General features: G+C 30.6%; 1 protein-coding gene across 7 annotated transcripts in view; it reads right to left on the reverse strand.

Moving 5' to 3' along the window:
• The window catches only part of LOC111429230 (Syntaxin 1A), a 134,904-nt gene that overhangs the window by 22,517 nt on the left and 88,828 nt on the right, over positions 1-23,559 (reverse strand). Inside the window, exons 4-10 of one of the 7 annotated variants that reach the window (XM_023065087.2) lie at positions 23,255-23,329; positions 22,747-22,929; positions 22,501-22,574; positions 22,292-22,429; positions 14,516-14,626; positions 9,774-9,850; positions 592-1,697 (exon numbers count right to left, since the gene is read on the reverse strand). In XM_023065087.2, coding sequence (XP_022920855.1) covers positions 1,685-1,697; positions 9,774-9,850; positions 14,516-14,626; positions 22,292-22,429; positions 22,501-22,574; positions 22,747-22,929; positions 23,255-23,329 — 671 coding nt within the window. In that variant the 3' untranslated portion in view covers positions 592-1,684. The other 6 variants (XM_023065088.2, XM_023065089.2, XM_023065092.2 and 3 more) reach the window with 6 other exon arrangements.

Consider the following 23,559-nt stretch of genomic DNA (forward strand, 5'->3'; position numbering starts at 1 on the left):
GTTTTGAGTTATTATTATAAGAAGAGCAGCTTATTGGCAATGTGAGCTATAAACCAATTTTTTTCTTTAGTTTTGTTGTTAATGTAACAAAAATATTAAAAGAATAATTGACAAAAATCATTATCTATTTTAATATTCACTTCAGAAATTAATACTAAAACATTATTTCAATAAAATTATAAATTTATTTCCGCAAAATATAAAAAAATTGACGTGTTACATATGAAACTAAGCTCCTTAAATATGAACTTTATGTTTATGAAATACTTACATTTTAACCGCCGATTCCAAAATACCCAAGGATGCTACTGATGACAATTAATCCCAATACCGTTAGACAAATCAGGATCATGATTTTCTTCTGTAGATGGGAAATACAACAAAAAATTTATTTGGTTGGGTTTAACAAAATGAAATATATTTCTTCCTGGTCATAACTCTATTATGTATAGTTAGTTATCAATTCGGAATTGAAACTTAATGGAAAGCAAAACACAAATAAAATTAAAAAAACAAACTTTTAAATAAGGAAAAATAAAATTTAAATAAAAAAAATTATTTTTATTTTTTAACATAAAATAAAACAAAAAATATTAGAAACAGATAATTTAATTGTTGATAATAAATAATTTCATACAAAGCTGTGGAAATTATTAAAAAAAAAGAGGAAAAAACATAAACTATAAAACAATAAGAGAAAAACAGTGGTAGATCTTTCTTAATGAATAAAACTAATGCCAATAACGTGATAATTATCACTAGAAAAAAAATCAGTACGTTTACTTAATCGTTATTTATCACATTAAAAAATCTACCATAATTATTTAAATTAAGTAGGTGTACTAAAAATACTAAAATTAAAAATAATAATTAATAAAAGCACGTTCCTATTTGTTGTATATGCAAGGAAAATTCTGGAAAACCTGTAACTGGCTGTCAAAATATGATTCTGTAGTGCTTTTTAATCCTTTTCGCATTTACTGATTTTTTGAAGTTTATTTGTAACTACTAGTATTAAACATTGTAATTATAATTTTACAATAATTACAAATATATACATTTATGTTGTTTTTGAAAAAATATGGTATCATCAATGTATATTACAAACAAGAACAAACATAACTAAAACATACTTGACAAAAATGCACTAATATACCATAAAATTCCAAATACACTTTAATTAGCTAATAACCACCATTTAATAATAATAATCATCTAGCTGACCCGCATCGGTGTTGTTTTAATTTAATTATTTTTTAACTTTTAGTATTATACTTTTATTGCTTAGATAACTTGGATAATTTCGAACGATATACTTATGAGATATATTACCTAAGCTTTTTCTGCAAGTTTTATATATTATAATTTTTTTTAACCTAAGCAATTATTAATTTGGCCTTCGATTCATCTATTTAGTTAATATTTAGTTTTTAAATACAAATGTTATGGTGTGGCAGCATATTATTATAATCCATCTGTGCTACGATGTATATTGCAAAACTTTAATAGATTTACCAGAATATATTTTTGCAACATTTTTGTTTAATAATATCGATAATTTGTGTTAAAACACTGTTGAGAGTAATTAAAACGATGGAAGATTATTACTATTATTTCTAACCGGGTATCACTACTGATAAAATAATAATTAAAATGATGAGAGCCACTATCAAGCAGATAATGATCAGGATCTTTTTCTGAAAAAAAAAGAAAGTAATTAAATAAATAAAAGTAAAGCGCTATAAAAATATTTATGGAGGAATTTAATATAAACTACGTCATCTAACAGGCAACACACGTACACAATCAATTTAAAAAGTGGATAAAGAAAAAGGGAACAGCCATACACCTACATTAACAAATCAATTCAATATCGATCTATTTTATGGATTTCTTTAATTAAATTTTGTTATGGAAACGATATTGAATCGATTTATTTGCTTTTAATAATGAAAATGTGCTATCAATTTTTGGGCACAATTTGCCTACCTACCCAAAAAAAAATTTGATGTAAAGGAAAGTTCGAACAAAATTATAATATGCGTGATATATAAAAGCAAAGATGAAAACGATTTTGAATACAATGTTTTAATCGTAGTGTCTTAAACGAAAATTCTCTTGTTAATATATACCCTTAATTATACAGAGATTCGTGTCTCGGTTTAAAATTATATTATTAAAGATTCAAAATCTAATTTGAAAAAAATTGTAGTACTATTTTAAAAAAGATTTGGTACCAATTAGGTGGTAGATTGAATTTCCGCAACTATACCGGGTGTTTAAAAATTGTGTTTGGATATTTTGCCCACTTATAGTTTTCATCAAGATAAACAAAACAGTCTTAGTAAATCTAGAATGAAGCGTCTTGGTCTTCAAATGTTTATTTAATTGGGGAAAATACAAATAGAACATAAAAACTGAACACAAAATGCGTAAAGTAAGTAATACTACATGATCTCCCTCCATTTGAAGACATGCTTCACATCTTCGTACAAAAGAATCGCGCACTCTTTTGAAGACTCCTGGAGATTGGCGAATAGTCTCACATGTGTTTTGTATTATTTGCTGGAGATCCTCCAAATTATTAATAATAATAATAATAATAATATATATTTATTAACCCGCAAGAAGAATTACAAAATAAAAAACAATAAAAAGTAACATAATCAAACAAAATATCAATTAAACTAAATTAGGAGCTAAAAAGGACTAAATCAGTTAAGTAAAAATGCTAAACTGTTTTTCATTGGCCCTTGAATATAAAAAAAAATATATAATACATCATAAAGATGAATCAAAACCCAACCCAGCACCAAGTCTATTGTTACAGTGTCAACTCAGAAAATTATAATTTAACGAATTGAAATTAAAAACAAAAGGTGAAATCATAAAACAGGTATTGATGATATTAACGATGACTCATTTCCTCCTGCTGCATCCACAGCTCCACTTTAAGATTTCTCTTGAATCATTCTCGAGCCTCATCGGAATAGGAATGTTGTTATAAATGTTAGGCACACAAAAAAAGCTCGCTCAAACAATTTAAGCCGGCGCTTTGGTATTGTTAACGTATACCTGTGTCTAAAATTTATATTATGAACATCAGTACGATAACTAATTTTGTTATATAAATAAGGAGGAGTCTTATAAATAAGTATTTTATGATACAAACAAGCACAGTGTAACATTCTCCGTCGTGACATATCTAGCCAACCAACCCATGCAACCGAGTGAGATATCCTCTCCCGTCTTCTGATCCCAAATATAAAACGAAGGCAAGAGTTTTTTACCCGTTGAATTCGAATTCTGTCCGCAGCATCAATGCAAGAATAGTAAAGCGGATCCCCGTAGTTAAAGATGGATAACACAAGTGCTTCGCACAAATGTATTCTTAATTATTGATGTAACGGTTTTTGTTGGAATACAACAGCTTGAGGGTGCAATAAGCCGACTGAAGAAGACTTCTGACATGACTTCTAAATCGCAAATCAGAGTTCAGTGCAACACCTAAATTATGTACTACGTCTGAAAATTGAAGTCGTTGGTTGTTAATAAGCAGGGCACGGAACTTTTGTAACAAAACGATACGATTTCCCCCCTCCACTCGTTCTCAGTGGCGTCCGCTGAGAAAATCTTGATTAAAAGAACAGTAAAAAAAATTGTGTTAACAAAAATTGTTCCTGAAACAATTCTAAACAAACTTAGTCAACATTTTTTTTTGATTTAATCAATAATTAAGGAGATAACCTCAAAATAATAATTTTTCCGTTTTTATACATAATTATACTTACGATTAGATGCTTAATTAATAAAGATGTAAAATTTTTTTATTAAGATAATTGATTCAAAATCGAAATTGAAACAAATTTTATTTAAAACATCGAATCGTATCGTTTTGTTACAAAAGTTCCGTGCGCTATTAATAAGTATATTTAAGGACTGCCTAACGTTATTCGTTGGCAACTCTCCTCCGAAGACAATAACAGAAAATTTTGATGCATTTATAGATAAACAATTGCGCCTGGCGTTCTGAAGCAATAATTCAAGATCAGAATTAATTCGAAGTTCGGACATGCCCAAGTCTCTCCCACCAAAACTGAGGTATATTTGAATATCATCAGCATACATGTGGGTTTTGCAATGCTTTAGATTGGAACAGAGATTAATAGTGTAAATTAGGTATAATATTGGTCCCAAGATGGATCCTGGAGGTACACCTGTAATATAACCTCTCTTCGACAAAACACTCTGAAATTTAACAATTTGCGAACGATGTAAAAAATAGTTTTTGAAAAAATCGATAGCCAACGCGGAGAAACCAACATAATGAAGCACAGCAAGTAAAGTCGAATGATGGAGGGTGTCAAACGCTTTAGAAAAGTCAATTAGGATGAGAGCCGTAACATTTCCCTCATCCAATCCACGCAAGATATCATCGGTCACATTCAGAAGAGCCAACTGCATTGGTTTTAATAGATTGCAGCGCACGATAGATTTCGTCTTCCGATGCTAAGGAAAAGGATATGGTAGTACAGTTCTGAGGCAGAATATTAGAGTTGTAGAATTTAATAAGCTCTGCATCACCAGAGTTGGTAATTTGAAAGGCTAAAAAAGAATTGTTAATCAAATCAGCATCACCAATGTTGCTAGGAATACTACCAGCCCTATTACCGCCAATGCCTAAAGACCGAAAGGCACCCCACAATTTCCTGGAATCAGCACGGGTGATCCGTGTTGGATTCGATATAACTTGGTGAAGACTAAACTGCTCAATGGTAGGAATAAATCGATTACCATAAAAGCCATCAACATCCAAGCCATTGATGTTGAAATCACCTAAGCTGACAAGTTCGTCAGAAGATGGAGCAAGATAGGATAGGACATCTTCAAAACGCGAGAGAAATTCACCCAAACCTCCATGAGGTCGATAAACAACACCAATCACCATGGAAACAGGAAAGTCAATAAGTTCAATCCAAAGATGCTCTATAGCGGAAGATACTTCTTGAAATAAAATATTATATTTCAGTGTTGCTTTAATCTAAAAGCCAACGCCACCCATCGAACCTGCAGTGGTGTGACTACAAGGACGCAATCTACCAGCAAAATATCGAAGTTCCTATCGACAATCAAATCCTTAATATCTAGAAAATGAGCGGGTAAAGAACGAACATTTAAATGAGCAATTTTCATTATTGATCAGTTACAGATAGTACTATAGAAACAAAGGAGAACAGGAGGAATTCATCAATTTAATTGTTAAAATTAAAAAATAAAATAAAATAAAAAGAACCCTTTAATATAGTTTACTCAAAAAAGAGAAAAAAGAAAACAAACTCAACCGAGTTGACTATGTAAATAGCATAAAAGGTAATAAAATAAAATTAAAAAAAAACAATAGAAACTAGAGAGGGTACCAGGGTATGGGCATCAATTCAAAAATAAACAATAAAAAAAGCAAAGATGGGAAAGAAAATTATTAAACAATTATTAATAGGTGCTGAATACGCTAATGATTGTAAGTAACCCCATGCAAAAAAGTCTAGAGGATTTAAATCAGGTGATCTAGGTGGCCAAACTATTGAACCTCCTCTTCCTATCCATCTACCATAAAATTCAGTATTAAGAAAATTACGAACAATGATCGCTAAATGTACAAGCGCGCCATCATGCATGAACCATATGGATGGGTTACAACATCCTGGAGAGGTACATCTTCGAATAATATCGGCAAAGTGTTTCGCAGAAAGTCCAAATAAGTTTCACCATTTAAGCGATTAGGAATAGGATTGGTCCTATCAATTGGTATACCAAGCCAAACATTTATAGAAAACTTATACTGGCTTCTTGATTGCACAACAGCGTGAGGATTTTCATGCGCCCAAACGTGATTGTTATGAAAATTCAAAATTCCGTCTTTTGTAAAAACAGCTTCGTCAGTGAATAAACATGAAATATCGGATTTTGTGCAAGCTTCTGCAACATCACTTCAAAAAATGCTCTTCTCGAAACGTAGTCTGGAGCGACAAGTTGTTGCACTCGTTGAACATGGTAAGGATACAATTGTTGCTGACTTAAAATTCTCCAAACTAGAGAGGCATTAATGTTTACTGCAGCAGAGATACTTCTTACACTAGTACCTGAATTTTCTTCAATCCTTCTCAAAACATCCTCTTCTACTGCAGGAGTACTCACAGATCGAGTACAATTGATTTTAGGACCTAAGTTTACTAAGACTTTTTTGTTTATCTTGATGAAAACTAGAAGTGGGTAAAATATCCGAACATAATTTTTAAACATCCGGTATATCGCGGCTCGATATACCGTACGTGATGATATTCTACACTATTTCATTGCTATGTCAGAAGATGGTATTTCCAAATCTCTTGTGCCTTCACTCACTATGTTAGGGCTAATACAACAATGTCACATTGAAGTTGCTACGATCAAGAGGATATGGCCGCTAAAGAAAGAAGTCATCACGATTTAACACGTTAAATAAGAAGGCCAAGGAGAATCAGGTATTATCGCCGTTATTAGATTGGCCCACAGGTAAGCAGTTTGGATGCAGTGTGCTCTTTATTTATACAATCATAGATTAGATCATGAAAAAGTTATACAGGATTCAAAAGGTGATGAAAACTTTTTTTCGAGAGACGAAATCTCGTCATAAATTCAACATCTGAATGAATATTTAAATGGTCAACTCTACTCCTTATTATCCTTTCGCTTCTTATAGAAAATAATTCATTGATTTCTTCAAAAATTTGTTCTTCATCTCCAATGTCGAAGAAATTATCCATGATGATTTTATCTAATGTTAATTATTAATAGTTATTTATTTAAGTTTATATTACTTTTCTTATTTTAACTGAAATAGTAAAACGCTCGAATTTTATACGTCAGTATAAATTCTATTTGAGGTTAGGTATCCGCAGTTATCCCTTAGATAGCAACTTATCCGACACCCAATCCACGGGTATACAGATATTTCAAAAGTTATCCTTTGGATAGCGGTATCTATAAGGTAAATACAGTGGTAGTAACCAATTTTTAAGATATCCAATAGATAACGCTATCAGCGACTTTAACTATGAGTGGTGGTAGTGGGTCTAAGGCTCGTTACTACCATCTTGTGGTTAAGCTATCTAAAGGATTATTACCATGGTTACGGCTATTTTACGCGCCCTGATTGGCTAGTAGATGTGTTTATCTATAAGATAAATTTAACTAAAAGATGGTAGTAACGGACCTAAGTGCGCCAATTTATCTATCGGATAAATTTATCAAGAGGTGGGCCTAAAACATGGTAGTAATGAACCTTAGACTAATAGTTAATTATTAGTTAACTATTAATTAGAATAATTAATTTTTTATATCTGAAACAGTTGGTTGTCATGGAGACTTTAAGATAATTTTTCTCGAAAATTTTCTTATGTAACCAATATTAATGTTGGTACTAAATTCAGAAAAATGTCCTCTTTCAGATTCCGTAATTAGAAATGGGGCATTGCTATTTGAAAAAACTATCGATGACGTCATTACTCATTTAAAAATGGCGAAAAAAATTTTAAATCTACAGTGTTCGCCAAAAAGTCAGTAACACCCATTTTGTTTCTGTTCCATTGCATCAATGTTCCTGAAATTTAGCTTATATGGGAGGCTCATATCGCTCTTTCGATCTAAAGTATTTTCAAGATGGTGGCCACTTCCGGTCCACCGGAAGTAGACCTCAACTTCGTTATTTTAAATGGAATGCTATAATTTTTTATGCACCTTTTAATTGTATGCGAAAAAATATGTTGACTTTGATAAGTTATTTTGTTTTTAAGTTTTTGTTTGGTAAATTACACCATGTTTTTAAAACTCCATATCTCGGAAAATATTCATTCAAGAAAGCTCTAACTTGGTATGATTACTCTTAAGGTGATATCAAATTGATTGTCATTTGTTGTATCAGAGTATCTTATACAGGGTGATCAAAAATTGAATTATCGTTTTTCCATATTCAATGGCAAGAAAGCTGAAAATTTTAAATTGAACGCCTTATATTTTTTTTGAGAGAGAATTAAATTTAATATCCAAACTTAATATTTATTTTCATTTATTTGTTCTTCTCTTTGTTATTTTTGGTAAATAAAAGATAGTAAACTAAAAAATTATCAACCAAAGTTAATTGTAAAAATAAATTAAACGAAAAACTGTCAAAATATCATGGCCTAATAAATGGCAAACTCCCTTTCTGGTGAGCTAATAAAATATGGGGCATAGCATTTAAAATTTTTGACTTTGTTGCCATTGAATGCGGAAAAAAGGTAATTCACTTTTTGACCACCTGTATAAGATACTGTGATACAGTAAATGACAATCTATTTGACAGCATTTGAAGAGTAATCGTGCCAATTTAGAGCTTTTTTGAATGAATGTTTGCTGAAATATGCAGTTTTAAAAAGCATGGTGAAAATTGTCAAGAAAAATTTAAAATCAGAATAACTCGAAAACGAAAAACGCTAGGTACCTAGGTGCAATAAAAACTATAGCATTTCATTTAAAATAACGAAGTTGTGGTCTACTTCCCGGAAGTAGACCACAACTTCGTTATTTTGAAAATACTTTAGATCAAAAGATCGGTATGAACCTCCTATATAAACTAAATTTCAGAAACGTAGATACAATGGAACAGAAATGAAACGGGTGTTGCTGACTTTTTGGCGGACACTGTATATCAAACTATTGCACAAAATTTAAATTTTTAGACCCGTCTCAGCAATTTTTTCATAAACTGTTTTTAATGGTTTTCCCGAATTTATCCGTTACTTTTGGGAAAGCCTGTAGAAATTAATTTTGCCAACATTTTAAATACGGCCAACGAGAATTAGCAAAATAATTTGATATCATTCCACGGATTTCCGCTGAAAACCACAGAATTCTTTAAATTAGATTTTAAAATATTTTGCATTAAAAACCAATTGTTTTAAAATAGGTCAAGTTATATTTATCAAAATATAAATATATAAATCGTTATAATTAATTGTTAATCCTAATATTATTATTGAGATTTTCGTTTCAAACACTACGTTTAAATACTCTATATTTGAAAAATGTGATTTAAAAAAAAATATAGTTCAAAATGAAATAAATGAATTATCTTAAGCTGAAAAGAAATGTCAAGCCATTAGAAACTTGTTATTGCTGTTGTAGAAAGATAGAGCACCATCACCCAAAAAATATATGTAGATACATCAAGTGGTCATTACATTTTGTATACTTACGGTTTTATTATATCAAATTAAAGATTGTTCTGTTAATAATTCCTAAAATAGATTGCAATTTGATTAAGAAAGTGTGATTTAGTTTAGATCAAATAAAAAAGAGAAGTAGTATAGTATAGTGCAAATTAGAAACTCTCACAAGAAAGAAAAATCCCTTCAAACAAAAACTTCTCACTTTATAATTTATTAAAGACTTTACAAATGAACTTAGTATAAATTGTGCATTAATAAATTAATTAATAAGTATACATTTATTTACATTTTAATTAATTTTCTAAAAAAAATAATCCCGCTTTAGGAACAATAGAATATTATTGGGTCGCTCCAAATTAAATCAACACAGTTTAAATACAAATTAAACCTCAAATTGTAATGAAATTGTCTTCCAAATTTCAATTAAATTTGAGATGGCAACGTAAATAATATGTGTTGATTAATCATGATTAATTATTTTTTTAATAAGAACTTTTATACTTATATTAAAATAATTGTCATGCCTACTTCGGTAATAATGTCGCTAAAAGAATAATTAAAATGATGAGAGCCACTATCAAGCAGATTATTATCAGGATCTTTTTCTGAAAAAGAAAAAATAAATAAATAAAAACGTTTGCTTAATCTAATAATCACAGAATTAGCTATGGAAACAGTGAGGCTACAAACACGGAAACAGAAAAAATAAATAGGAAACAGACGTGTAATACTTTAAAGAAAAGTTAACGTGAACGTTTATAGACGTTTAACAGAAATTTCTTTTACAAATTATAACTAAACTAAAAAATAAACAGATTTACATAGACTTGCAAGCGACAGATTTGTTTTGTAAGAAAGGATTAACATTTAAACGTGAGAGTTTTCTTTGACTGTTTGAGTTTGTAAAAAATTAATTCTATTTTGATAATGCTCCACATTTCTCAGTAATAACAACATTCTTAATAGCCAGCAAATAATAATTCAAAATTAAATTAATAAAAATTAGAAATTCACCTGAGTTACGAAAAGTATCCTTCGATCAAAAATGGTTAAAGAGGTTTTTGAGATATTGGGACAATAGGATGTTTTAATCGAAATTTAAAGCCACATTCATAAGTAATATTTATATTATACTAATCTTAAATCGATTATATAAAGAGTTGCGACCCTATGATTACATAAAAAACTGTGTGTTCTTTTGTAAAGTTCTAGTCCAGGTAACATATTAGACAGGGAGAATAAATTAGAGTAAATTAGACCAGAATATCCAGTGAGATTTATGTTATATGCATCTTTTACCCACATTACGGAATATGAACAAAAATTTCTTAATTTTACATATTAAAAGAACCTCCATCATAGGAGGTAACTCAAAAATATGTAATACTAGATAAAACTTGTTGATAGCATTTTATGTCATGCTTATGAACAAAACGATTAGACAGCCAAATACATACTGTATGACTATGTCGCGTTTGAAGACCTCAGATTAAGAGCCTTCGAAGACTAGACGAGTACAAAAACACACTCTGGCCCTTGGTAACTCCTTAAGATGGTTTATGTAACTCGAGTAAATATTAGAAGATTGTACAAATGATTATCTGGGGTAAAAGCGTGAATGCTGCATACCCTGTAGAGAGTTCCCCACAGTTTTCGTATAATAGGCTACACCGATTTTATGTAACTGCCGTTAGACTGGATATCATGGCATTAGGTTGTATATTTTTGCCATCAACTCAAACAACTTTAGGCGAAATGTAGTGCTCTTCATAACATTAGATAAAATTTGTTGATAGTCCTCTATGTCATGCTTATGAACAAAACGATTAGACAGCCAAATACATACTGTATGACTATGTCGCGTTTGAAGACCTCAGATTAAGAGCCTTCGAAGACTAGACGAATACAAAAACACACCTAACTGCACTCTGGCCCTTGGTAACTTCTTAAGATGGTTTATGTAACTGGAGTAAATATTAGGAGATTGTGCAAAGGATTATCTGGGGTCAAAGAGTGAAAACTGCGTATGTACAACCCTGTAGAGAGTTCCCTACAGTTTTCGTATAATAGACTACACCGATTTTATGTAACTGCCGTTAGACTGGATATCATAGCATTAGGTTGTATATTTTTGCCATCAACTCAAACAACTTTAGGCGAAATGCAGTGCTCTCCATCATAGGAGGTAACTCAGAATTTTGTAATACTAGATAAAATTTGTCGATAGTCCTCAATGTCATGCTTATGAACAAAACGATTAAACAGCCAAATACATACTGTATGACTATGTCGCGTTTGAAGACCTCAGATTAAGAGCCTTCGAAGACTGGACGAGTACAAAAACACATCTAACTGCACTTTGGCACTTGGTAACTCCTTAAGATAGTTTTTGTAACTGGAGTAAATATTAAAAGATTGTACAAAGGATTATCTGCAGTCTAAGAGTGAATGCTATATATACAACCCTGTAGAGAGTTCCCCACAGTTTTCGTATAATAGACTACACCGATTTTATCTGGATTTTATCTGCTGTTAGACTGGATATCATGTATGGCATGGCATAAGAAAAGCCAAAAGGTTTCAGCTATTCGTGAACTTTCATGTAACCAACGGATTGTTGAATTGGCAAGAAATAGATACCACCCAAACTACAGCGATGAACCTCTTGTTTAGCCAATCTGTTCTGCATTTGGACCGCGTTATACATCACTTGACTAAGCGACATTTTATCGTTTTTATAGATTTTCATGCTGTGTGGTAGGTAAAGATGTAACTTATCTTAGAAAAAATTCAGAATATATAAAGACATAAAATACTGTTTGTTTTAAAGGATAAAGCTAAACGCCAATCACGTTATACGATTTCAAGTCCGATTTGCATCATACGTCTAAGAACCGACTTACAATTAGATACGACACTTAGATACACCAAGAAATTCTACAATAGAAAAAGTATATGGAACCTACAATTTCGGGCCAGTGTTATTTTCTAGATGTTAGTATAAAATTAAAAGTGTATGTCTTTTATTTTATATAGAGTTTAAGTCTAACTAGTTTCGGCAGTTGGCCATCAGGGACTCTACAAATAGATTAACATCTCTCATCTTATCCATTTTACAAATGACAGCGATAGGTAGCGCTAGTTAGCATAAGATATCGCTATGTTGCATATTTTTATTGCACTAAAACTAGACCTAGAACTAGAAACATTCGGATTTAGCCCCAAGTCTCTCAAGACGGCTAAACCCAAATGATTCTAGTTCTAGGTCTAGTGTTAGTTCTAGTTTTACACTAGCACTATCACTAGAACTAACACAAAACCTAGAACTAGAATCATTCGGGTTTAGTCGTAAAAAAACTTTCAGATGTTAATGAAAACTTTAATTTTATTATTATATTCGTAATCTTCATAAAATAATCTTTAAAGTGAGTCCAAACTTGACGCATTTATCTCAAAAAACCAAAAAGTTCGAACTTTCAACTTTTAATTTTGACATATTTGTCAATTTCATAAAAAATCCTTTAAAATGAGTCCAAACTTGACATATTTAACTTTAATATGAATGGAAATAAAATCACTTCCGGTTTGAAACGTCAACGTCAATTTTGACATATTTGTGATCTTCATTAAAAAACCTTTAAAATGAGTCCAAAGATGACGCACTTATCTCAAAAAACAAAAAAGTTAGAATAGAAAACATTAAACCCTAAGTTAGCAAGAATGAAGATAGCAATTTAATTTTTAAATATTAATACCAACCTTAATTTTTTATTTTTTTTTATTATATATTTTTGTTTTGTGACAAATATTAAGACAGTTGACATTTGATATTTTAAACCGGAAGTTGCTTATATCTCGAGTAACATTGGAATTAAACATATCATGTTTGGACTAATTTGACGTTGACATTCTTAACCGGAACTTGACCATAACTTCATTAATATTGAAGATAAATATGTCGTGTTTGTACTCATTTTAAAGGATTTTTAATGAAGATTACAAATATGTCAAAATTGAGGTTGACATTTTAAACCTGAAGTTAGTTATCATATAATAGAAGTTTTATAATTGAAGTTAATCTAGTGTTATTCACTTTTCCGCACTTTCTTTTTATTTTTAGCGTGTTTTTTTTTGTGTAATTTCACATTGATTAAAAAAAGTCGTCGATTTTTAAGCCACATGATGATTCTTGAATTTTTCCCAAGTTTCTTAATGTTTCATTTGTTAAAAAAGAGCGTTCTTAAATTTTAACCTGTAAACTTGTAACTCTTCGTCCTTAATTACATTTTACAACTATTTAAACTTTAATTTTGTAAATTAGTAACTAATAATCTGATTTCGACTTTGATCTGTGATCTTTTTTAACAAAACAAAAAGAAATATTAAGAAACTTGTTTATAAAATGGATAAGATGAGCGATGTTAATCTATTTGTAGAGGCTCTGAAGGTGGCCAAGGGCCGAAACTGGTTAGACTTAAATTCTATATAAAATAAAAACCAGTTTAAAAGTAAAAAATCAAACTCTAGATTATTTTAGATTTATTTAGACCAAGCGGCTTCTGTACTTGTGATAGTGTTCTGTAATAAAAATGGACAGACACCAAATAATTTTCAATAGTTTGTGCCTCTCTATTCTGAGAAGTCTTATATTTTTAGACAGATGAAAATGAAAATCCCATTTTTCTCAACATTATTCTTTTGTCGCTTAGTGAAGTGATGCATAACGCGGTCCATTTGTACATAGAGAAAGAGTGTGACGGCTATCTATAGATCAAGGCAAGTACATCCGCTGAGCTATCTAATGTCGAGGACTATATTATTATAGTTGCTAACCCCCACTTCATCGCGCTTGGCAGAATCACTAGTGTCTTTTCTTAAAGACTCTGCTTCCCGAGGGGCAGTCCTGGATTGATACCAAAACAGACTGATATTTATCAAATTTCTGACGGTTCAAAAACGCTCGCGAGAGATGGAACAGAAGTTTTCTGATAATGTCCGAGGATCGAACAATCTCGGTAAGAACTATATTCTGATTTGATACCTCTCCCACTGGTGTTGATGGCAATGAGACGGAGGATGAACTAGTTTAGTGAAGTTTTGTAATTTTTAAACATAATTTAAAAATGAAGTAATGTTATAAGAATTAATTTATAAAAAAGTTAAGTATTATAAATTTAGAATTAGTATAATTTGAGTAATTATTATGAATCTGGTCTAAATTGCAGTGGTTTTTTATACATAAAGATTTTTTCACTTTATTAGAACATTACCTTCCTCGCCTTGGTCATATATTTTTGCGCCAATCCCATTTCTTCACGTCCTTGAGAAACATGTACTGTGGCTTGACTCACGTGAAACTCCACGCTGTCAACAAGGTCTCCCTAATTTTTATCGAGGAATACGGGAATGTTGGGAAATCATAGTGAAGTGGCCAAAAGGATTATTCATGTGGACGATGCAATGATTTCAAGTAGATAAATAGTAACACACATAGCATATTTGACAGCGAAACAGTATTTTTCAACACCAATGTTAATTATTAAGTGTAATTAATAATAATAATATTAATCATAACACCGATTAAATTACGTTCAAAATAGTACATAGTAGAGTTAGTTATGACCGTTACACCACACCATACAAGTATACAAAATACGATTATTTAAATATAAATTAGAAAAAAAATGTGGAAGGGGAAACATTTATAATATAATATAAAAGACAGCATTATGCGACACCGAGGAAGCCACACAAATTAATAAATATAGTTTGAAGATTTTTAAAAAAATAATAATTACGGTTGATGGAGATATTAGGGAGTGGTAAAAAAGGTGATTATTGGGAAGAAACAAAAGTACAATTAAAAGCCGGAAAACACAGCTCTCATCTAAAAACTATGGAATTGCTCACCCGTCTAGCTTTGCTTTGGTACTTGAGGGCCTTTTTGGTATCCTGGGTGGCCGTTTGCACGTAATCCACTGCGTGTTCTACATGGTACTCGATACGATCAATCATTTCGCCCTACATTTTTTTTCGTTCCCAGCAGAGAGGAAGAAGTAAAAGAAAAAAACGAGATAGTATGAATTATACAAAATGTAGCCAAGCAAAAATTTTACATGCTGTTAGTACTTTGTTTATTTATTATAGTTGTTTTAGTCATTATAACCAACTTTTTTGTTATATGCCGATGTTTAAAAAATGTGCGTTATTTTTATAGCAAAAGAAAACCAAAAGCCTCAAGGTTTTTTCTGCTGGGCACAGCTTAACAAATTTTTAAAAAGAAAAGTAATTAGTGTACCTAAAGAGAAGTTCTTGTTAACAATGTAAACATACAACAATAATAAACTCGATGTAGCCGGAAAATTATTCGTGTAGAACAAATTATCCCGAATTAAATCAAAAATTCAATTAAATTTATAGTGATAATGTTTCATAAAGTGCATTTTATGGTAATTGCAAAACGTTTTGCATATCGTTAATTAAAAGTTCACTTCAATTTTGTACAATTGATTTAGATAACAAGCAATTTTTAAATAATATAATATACAATAATATAATCATAATATTTATTGCACAGGTTGAGTTATTAAGAATAAGTGTTTTTTTTTAGTTTTTATAAATAAAAATGGTTATTAATAAAGAGAAAAGCTATTTTTAAAAAGGATATGTTGGTTTTATGGATTTTGAATTACATTCAAAAAGGAACTGGAACAAATTAAAACAACGTTGCTCTTGTTTAATTCCTAAAGCTCGGTATAAAAAACAAGCTCTTTAATTTTTCAAATGCTAGGTTATGACGATATACAGGGTGTGTCAAATGTCTGGAATATGGCCAACATTTTCGCCATTTGTGGTTTTAAAGAAAAATGTTTCAAATAAAAAATTCTTTATTAATTGTGGCGCATCTTTTGGCGATATTTGCTTGTTTACATTGTGTTTTGTTTCGTTGCTATGACAACCAACATTAACGTTATTTTAAATAAGACGCATACTTTTTTTGCATATTTTGATAGAAGATAAATCCTTCTACGCGATGATCATATCAAATCAAAACAAAATATGGTTGTATAATGAAAAAATCGAAAAACCGAAATAACGCCGTTGACAGCTTTAAATGTCAAAAAATTGACAATTTAAACAAATATGGTGCAATTAAGTGAACGATAAAGAATCCAAATATTAATGATGCATGGGTAAAAATGACGGTTGGTTTGTTAACAGAAGTAATGTTGAGGTTCCTGAAATTATAAAAAATTTTTGGTGTGGGTTCAAATTATGCTTTGGTACCTGATGCGGCTTCAATTTTCCAAATTGCTCATAGATGTTGAAATGTGAACAAAATGAAAAAAGTGCACGTTGCTCTAATGTAGTCATTAATTTTTGATAACAAAATCATAGCAACATTTAACGACCCCTCATGTTAAGAGCTGATAAAGGTCAGATTACTTTTTGTATGAATAAATCAAAGTACATACAAAAATCAATTAATTTATTTGTTCGTCAGTTTACGTATTCAATTTTGAGTATGACACCTAAGTTCTACGGTCTTCCAAAAATTTGCAAGCCTTATTGTCTCCTATACCTCTATACTAAATGGGAGCTGTTAGAAGAGACAACATCTATTAACAAAGAGCTGTTTATCGCATTAATAGTGGTGGCGTCAACTTAACTTTAATTCAATCATCTGTGCGGCTATTTTTTGACAGGGTTGAAGATGTTCTTGATGTTTTTTGATTATTTACCACTTTCCAGTTTGTTTTCAAGAACTAACTACATTGTGCCAATGTTATCTAAGTTTCAATATAATCTATAAAATCCAATGCAACAATTATGATGATTCTTATATAGGAATTACTTCCCAATACTGACCCAACTGTATTGATCAGCATAAAAGCGATTGATACGTGAAGAAAAGAGTGCTTTGCACCACGTTAAGAAGCGATATCATCTTCATTTCGATAATACTGCTATCTTGAATAACTAGTTAACTTATATAAGAGTTTTTTAGAACTGATACTTAAAATTTAAGCTCAGTATCAATTTAAATCTTTATACTTTTAAAAAAGTTTCCAACCATTTTCAATTCCACATTTTGAAAGATCTATTTCTAGGGTTGGGTTGGGCTGGGTTGGTGATTCTCAACCTATACGCATCAACCTGGTGAGTTATTCCCCATGACAAATAATGACTCATAGATGAAAAAAATTGTAGAAAAAATTTTTTAATTTCCTAGATATCCGATATAATCGGCGACATCTAGATAATGTGTTTCCTGGAAGATGGATAGGTAGAGATGGTCCAATACGTCATTATATGCTCGTCGTTGACGGAGAGTCAGAAATCCGAACATCTCACAGCTTGCGGGATAATCCACATATTCACGTCTGGTTTTGTAGCAAAGATATTTAATTAAACATTTTTGAACTTTTTCTAACCGTTCGATGTAAATCGCATATTATAGATTCCAAACAATGCTTCCAAAGTTTAAGACACTGCCAATATAAGCAGTATACATGCTTATAATTGCACTTGAGTTTGTGAAATGCTCGGTAGATCGTTTTATAAAGCCTAACATTCTGTAACATTTTATTACCACTCCGTCAACGTGTCTGTCAAATATCAGCTTCTGGTCGAGTGTTACACCAAGATCGACGGTGTGCGTCACTCGACGCAGGCCTTCCGTACCAATACAATAGTTATATTTGATGTAATCGCGTTTTTTAGTAAATGAAATAGTATGGCATTTGGCAATATTTAGAATAAGGTGATTTCTAACACAGAACAGCTCTTGTTTTGAAACTAAATATCACAGATTTCTATGAAACAGAAAATCTTTTACTACACATTTTTTTGCCTCTTGGTCATTATTCGTCGTCAGGAGAAAATCCCCAAGTTTATGCGTTATCAATAATTTTTTGGATACTTCCAAAAATGTTTAGAATATTACTGATAAATTTCCATGTGTTTTATGTATCCAAAGAGTTTTAAAAAATTATTGGCGTTGGATCTCGATTTATAAGACTCTCTAGAGTGTCACTAAGAATATCTAAAAGACTTCCAGTAGATTTCCATACATTTCTTAACGATTTTGACAAAGAATCTGAAAATTTTGAAGAATTCACATGTTTCTAGATTTTCAAGGATTCTCTGAGTAAATCTAAAAAAATCTGGAATGTTTTCAAGCATTTTTCGGGACATTATAAGGGTTTCAGAGAATAATAAAAAAAATGCAAAGAATTTTTATATATTACGTAGATTTCGGAAAATTTTGAACGATTTCCAAAGAATGTCTGAAGTTTCTATTTTTGGGATTTGCTTAGATTATTAAGACAAGCGAGTTATGACATTGCTCTCAATATACTCTCCAAAATCTTCAACACTGTTGATTATCTACAAGGCATGGGTAAAAAAAAAGCTGAGATGCCTAATAGTTATTCATGTATTAAGGGCGTAATGAAGGCATTTGTGGTCCACGGCATGACATAACACGCTAAGGGTCACAAACGCTAATTATGCTCGTGGTACATACAACATTTTATGTTCGCTCGAAGTTTTGAATTTTATAATATAACGACACAAAAATCCAGAATAAAATTGTGGAATAAGCCAGTTGTTGTTATTATCGTAGTAATGGCATAAACAAGGTAGTCATTGTTAATTTAGTGCGTGTTCAGTTTTTGTAGTGAAATATTTAATGGCAAAAATCTACAAAAATGGAAATTACAGAGGTATTTTCTGTTGGCGACGAAGGAGAAGTGGTCGTTTCAAAAGAAATAGTTCAAGAAGCAAAAAAAAACAGAAATTTGAACCTACCGCAAAATTTATGTTAATAATTGTGACAATGGGCACGTTCAGCCGGTGTCAACTGTTGAGTTACTATATTAGCAGTCGCGGCTGAACGATGCGCTAAGTAAGCGCTGTTACGCAGTAGTTTAGTAAATATCTCAGCATAAGTAATCTGCGCTTAGTTTGTCAGCGGTTGTGAAATTCTAGGTTAGGATTAACATTTTTTGTTTCTCCCCTTTAATTTTGAAAACTGACAAAACTGTATAAAAATGAATATTGTTAATGCAGAAACGCATCATCCGCTATCTCTTTAGCCATAGTTTTAGCCATAGTTTTAGGGTATGCAGAACCGCTAATTCTCAATTGGTTATTTAGTCGATTTCGTTCCGCTGTATTAAAGCTCATACAACTAGTTGACTGATTTAATTCAACTGTTGACACCTGCTGAACGTACCCAATGTTGAAGTAAATGTTAGTTTTTCATTTAAATAGAATTGTTGAAGTATTTATGGATTTTATTTTCTTATTTTGATGTTTTTGTTAAAAAAGATTCTAGCGGATGGTAATAGTATATTAAAAAACGAGTTTCGTAAGACACGTTTGAAATGCACGAATTCAAGTTGAAAAACGAGTGGCGAAGCCACGAGTTTTTTAATGAATGAGTGAGTGCTTTAAGTCTTATGAAACGTGTTTTTTATGCTATTTTTTGTAATTCGCGTTTTTATCCTATTTTTTTAACAAAAATAAAATAAATTTTGACAATGTAGGGAAATAGGTATGCAGCAGTTGGTAACACCGTAACACTTGAAAATAGAAATTTGAATTGATAATTAGAAACTGTCAAAACACAAAATGTATTCACCTGAAAAAAAATTTTCATGTACACCTCCCAAAATAAGAGAAATTGCTCAGTGTTCAATATCCTCATCATTGTGGACCTTGTATTCGATGCTAAGAACATGTTTTAAACATCCATAGACAAAAATTGTCACATTGACAACTAGAAAAATTAATGACCCAATGTCACCAACTTGAACTGGTTCCATAAAATGTTACTAAAATCTCATTACAGCATCGGATGCTGTAAGGAGTCTCATTACAGCACCCGTTTGAGTACTGTTAGAGCTTTCGTTACCGTCGCGAATTACAAAATAGTATATTAAAAAACTAGTTTCGTAAGACACGCTTGAAATGCACGAATTCAAGTTTCACGAGTTTTTTGATGAATGAGTGCTTTAAGTCTTGCGAAACGTGTTTTTTATACTATTTTTTGTAATTCGCGTTTTTATCCTTTTTTTTTAACAAAAATAAAATATATTAAATATTATATTAGTTATCCTACTAAATATTAAATATTAATGAAAATTTACATTTAAAACGTTGTTAATTAATTAATTGTTAATTTATAAAAAAACTTAAAGTGTCCTTAATTAGTTGTTCAAATTAAAATAGCCAATATGTATTTATTTTATTTTTAAAATTGCCAATTATGTATTATTTTCGTTTTTGTTTTTAATAATTACATGAATTATAAGATAATAAACATAATTTTTTTTCGTTCAAGAAATCGAATAAAGCAATTTAATAAAAAAACTCAACATTTTAAAATAAAAAATGCTGTCCCTAATTATATGACCACCACTGTATATTAGACTACGTTTTTAACTTTGTAACCCACTCTCCTTTCAGATTATTGACTAAAACTCTAAAAACTGTGGAAATTGGTTTCCTTATACTTAACCAAGTAATAATTTTAGAGTAGGAACTCGTGGTGTTTGCTTGAACCTTAACCTGAGTACTATTCCGGACTCTATTTACCATTTGAATGAACAAGTTAATTTATTTCAGAGCCATTCTGAACTTCATGATCTTCGTAGCGTTTGGGTTCCTGAAGTGATGTTTATTTTTTAATAAGATTTTGTTTGATTTTCTTGATTTTTTATATGTATTATAAGTTTATATTTAAGATTAGATATGATTATGCATTTATTAACGTTTCAAAGTTCAAGTTTTAACGAAAGCTGTTATGAAAATTAAACTATTCATACAACATTTATGGATTTATTCTGATACAAACTTAGAATCAAGCAGTAAAACTCCTTTATACATTTTTTTAACTTCACTAAATACTTTAATTTATTTTTTTAACAAATCCACGATAAAATTCATTATTTATAGGTTTGAATAAATTAAAATAAAATATTCAAAAACACCTAGCTAAATTCTTAAATTAATTTTTCCTCATAACATATAATTTAAGTTTAAGCAAGTTAAGTTATAATAATAGATTTATGAACATCCAAAATTTATTTAATTTTGTTTAATTATATCCAATTTCCACTTAACTAGTAATGAAATCGATAGCTTTACTAATACATATATTAAACATTAATTGTAATCAAAATGTTGTCAATATTAATAATAGATTTTACATTTTGTATGACGATTTATCAATATGGTCACTCTTATCGGATGTAACAATAAATATACAGGGTGTGTCAAATGTCTGGAATATAACCAATAACTTCGTCATTTGTGGTTTTAAACAAAAATGTTTCAAATAAAAGTTTCTTTATTAATTGTGGCGCATATATTGGCGATTTGCTTGTTTACATTGTTTTTTGTTTCGTTACTATGGCAACCAACATTGTTATTTTAAATGGGATACATATGTTTTTTTTTTCATATGTTCATATATTCTACGTAACGGTAATCTCAACTTTAACATTTCACTTCTTTCGATCAGAAAGTCATTATATTTTAGACATTTTCAGCTTCAATATCTTTATTATTCTCCTTTATTTCATTAAATTTCCATTATTTTTGTTGAAATTGTTATATACCGCTTATTTATTTTATGTTTTGTGAATTTAAGCAGGAGAAACATTTAAAAACTGCAAATGCACAACTTACAATTCTATAATGGCGCTGAAGATAAATGTTCCAGAGCAAAGTTTTCTTGTACGAAATTACCGAAACTAACAGCAAGAAAACCAAGGAAAGTCAAACACCGAATATAAGAAGCGAAACTTAGACTAAACTAATTATAGTTTCTGCAGATTAAGGTAGTACTTACATATAAAAAGGAAAATATCTTAAATGGGATGAATAATTACGATGTGGTAGGGATAAAATATAAATTGTATATATAATAACATATACAAGATTTAAACATTACTCATTCTTAATAACTCAACCCTTATGAAATAAAATTGCCAAAAATCTTATATTTAGACTAATAAAAAGTTGAAGAATATTACCTGATTCTCCACCAACATTGCCATATCCATAAACATATCGTGCAGTTCCCTAATAGAATTCTCTAATTTGATAATATCCGCGTGTCTTGCCTCAATGTCGGCGAGTGTCTGCTTCGCCTGTTGCGTTTCCATTATGATCTGCAAATAAGAAACGGAATTCGATCTCAGATCTTGGAGCAAAAGAAAACCCCGATCATCTCAACACATACACCTTGCGTAAACACCGCTGGATTTCCTTGTTCCAACATCTCTTCCAATTCTTCGTTCGTCGTTTGTCTACCCGCTAAAAAATATATCACAAAATTACACAACATTCTAAAAAGAATTATTTTTTACTGTTGAAAATAAAAAAGACAATTTCATTGAATAGATTTATTAAGGGTATTGTATTTAGAGTGCATTGTTTTCTTCCTTTGATTTTACGCAAGTATAAAAAGTTTCAAAGTAAAACTCACTGATCTCCAGTTGCCGTTGTATTCTAGCTTTACACCGTTCTCTGTAATCCGTTTGTGTTCGGTTGTACTCCGTCATTACTTCTACGAACTTCCTAGACAGCGTGGAATGCTGCGTTTTCTTTATCCGAAGGTCCGCCGACGACTTGTTTGTTTGTTCTTCCTGTTCTATGTTTTGTTCTATCACTATATATAAATAAAAGATAATTAAATTAAAACAAGGTGTTGCAATTAAAAAAAGAAATCTTTTAAAATCCGCAAGAAGTAAATTTCTATCTAAAACTAAAACTTTTCGGGACCGCGGAAACATCCAGTTGTGTCGTATAAAACTTTTGGTACTAGAGACATTCTAGAAGCATTCTAAAACACGAAAAGTTTTTCGCTAAAACGAATGGAGTGTATTTTTTTTTCTCTCGAACTTGTTACGGAAAAGTGATAAAACGTTTTGCATAACATTTCAAATTAGTAGTTAAATTTGTTTATTTTTTTTAACAATGTAATTAGTACTTACGTTTTAACTTGGCACGAACTTTGTTGGCAGTTTTCTTGATATCGGCCATAAGGTCTTCCAATTCTTGCTTAGTTTCTAAAACAAAACAAAATTTAATTTAATAATACGACTTGTAATAGATCAATAAAAAGTTTGTCTCTGATGATGGCGTTTAGCCGAAACTAGTTTAAGAATTTCCTAAGACTATTACCAAAAAAAAAAAATACTGGAGTATTTTTTAATTTTATTTTTGAACAATTCATAACGACTCTTGGTAAAACGGACGCAATTACAACGTAGGGTTACATGTAATCGAAAAAAGGACA

Source organism: Onthophagus taurus, chromosome 2 (genome assembly GCF_036711975.1).
Source record: "Onthophagus taurus isolate NC chromosome 2, IU_Otau_3.0, whole genome shotgun sequence".
Lineage (NCBI taxonomy): Eukaryota > Metazoa > Arthropoda > Insecta > Coleoptera > Scarabaeidae > Onthophagus > Onthophagus taurus.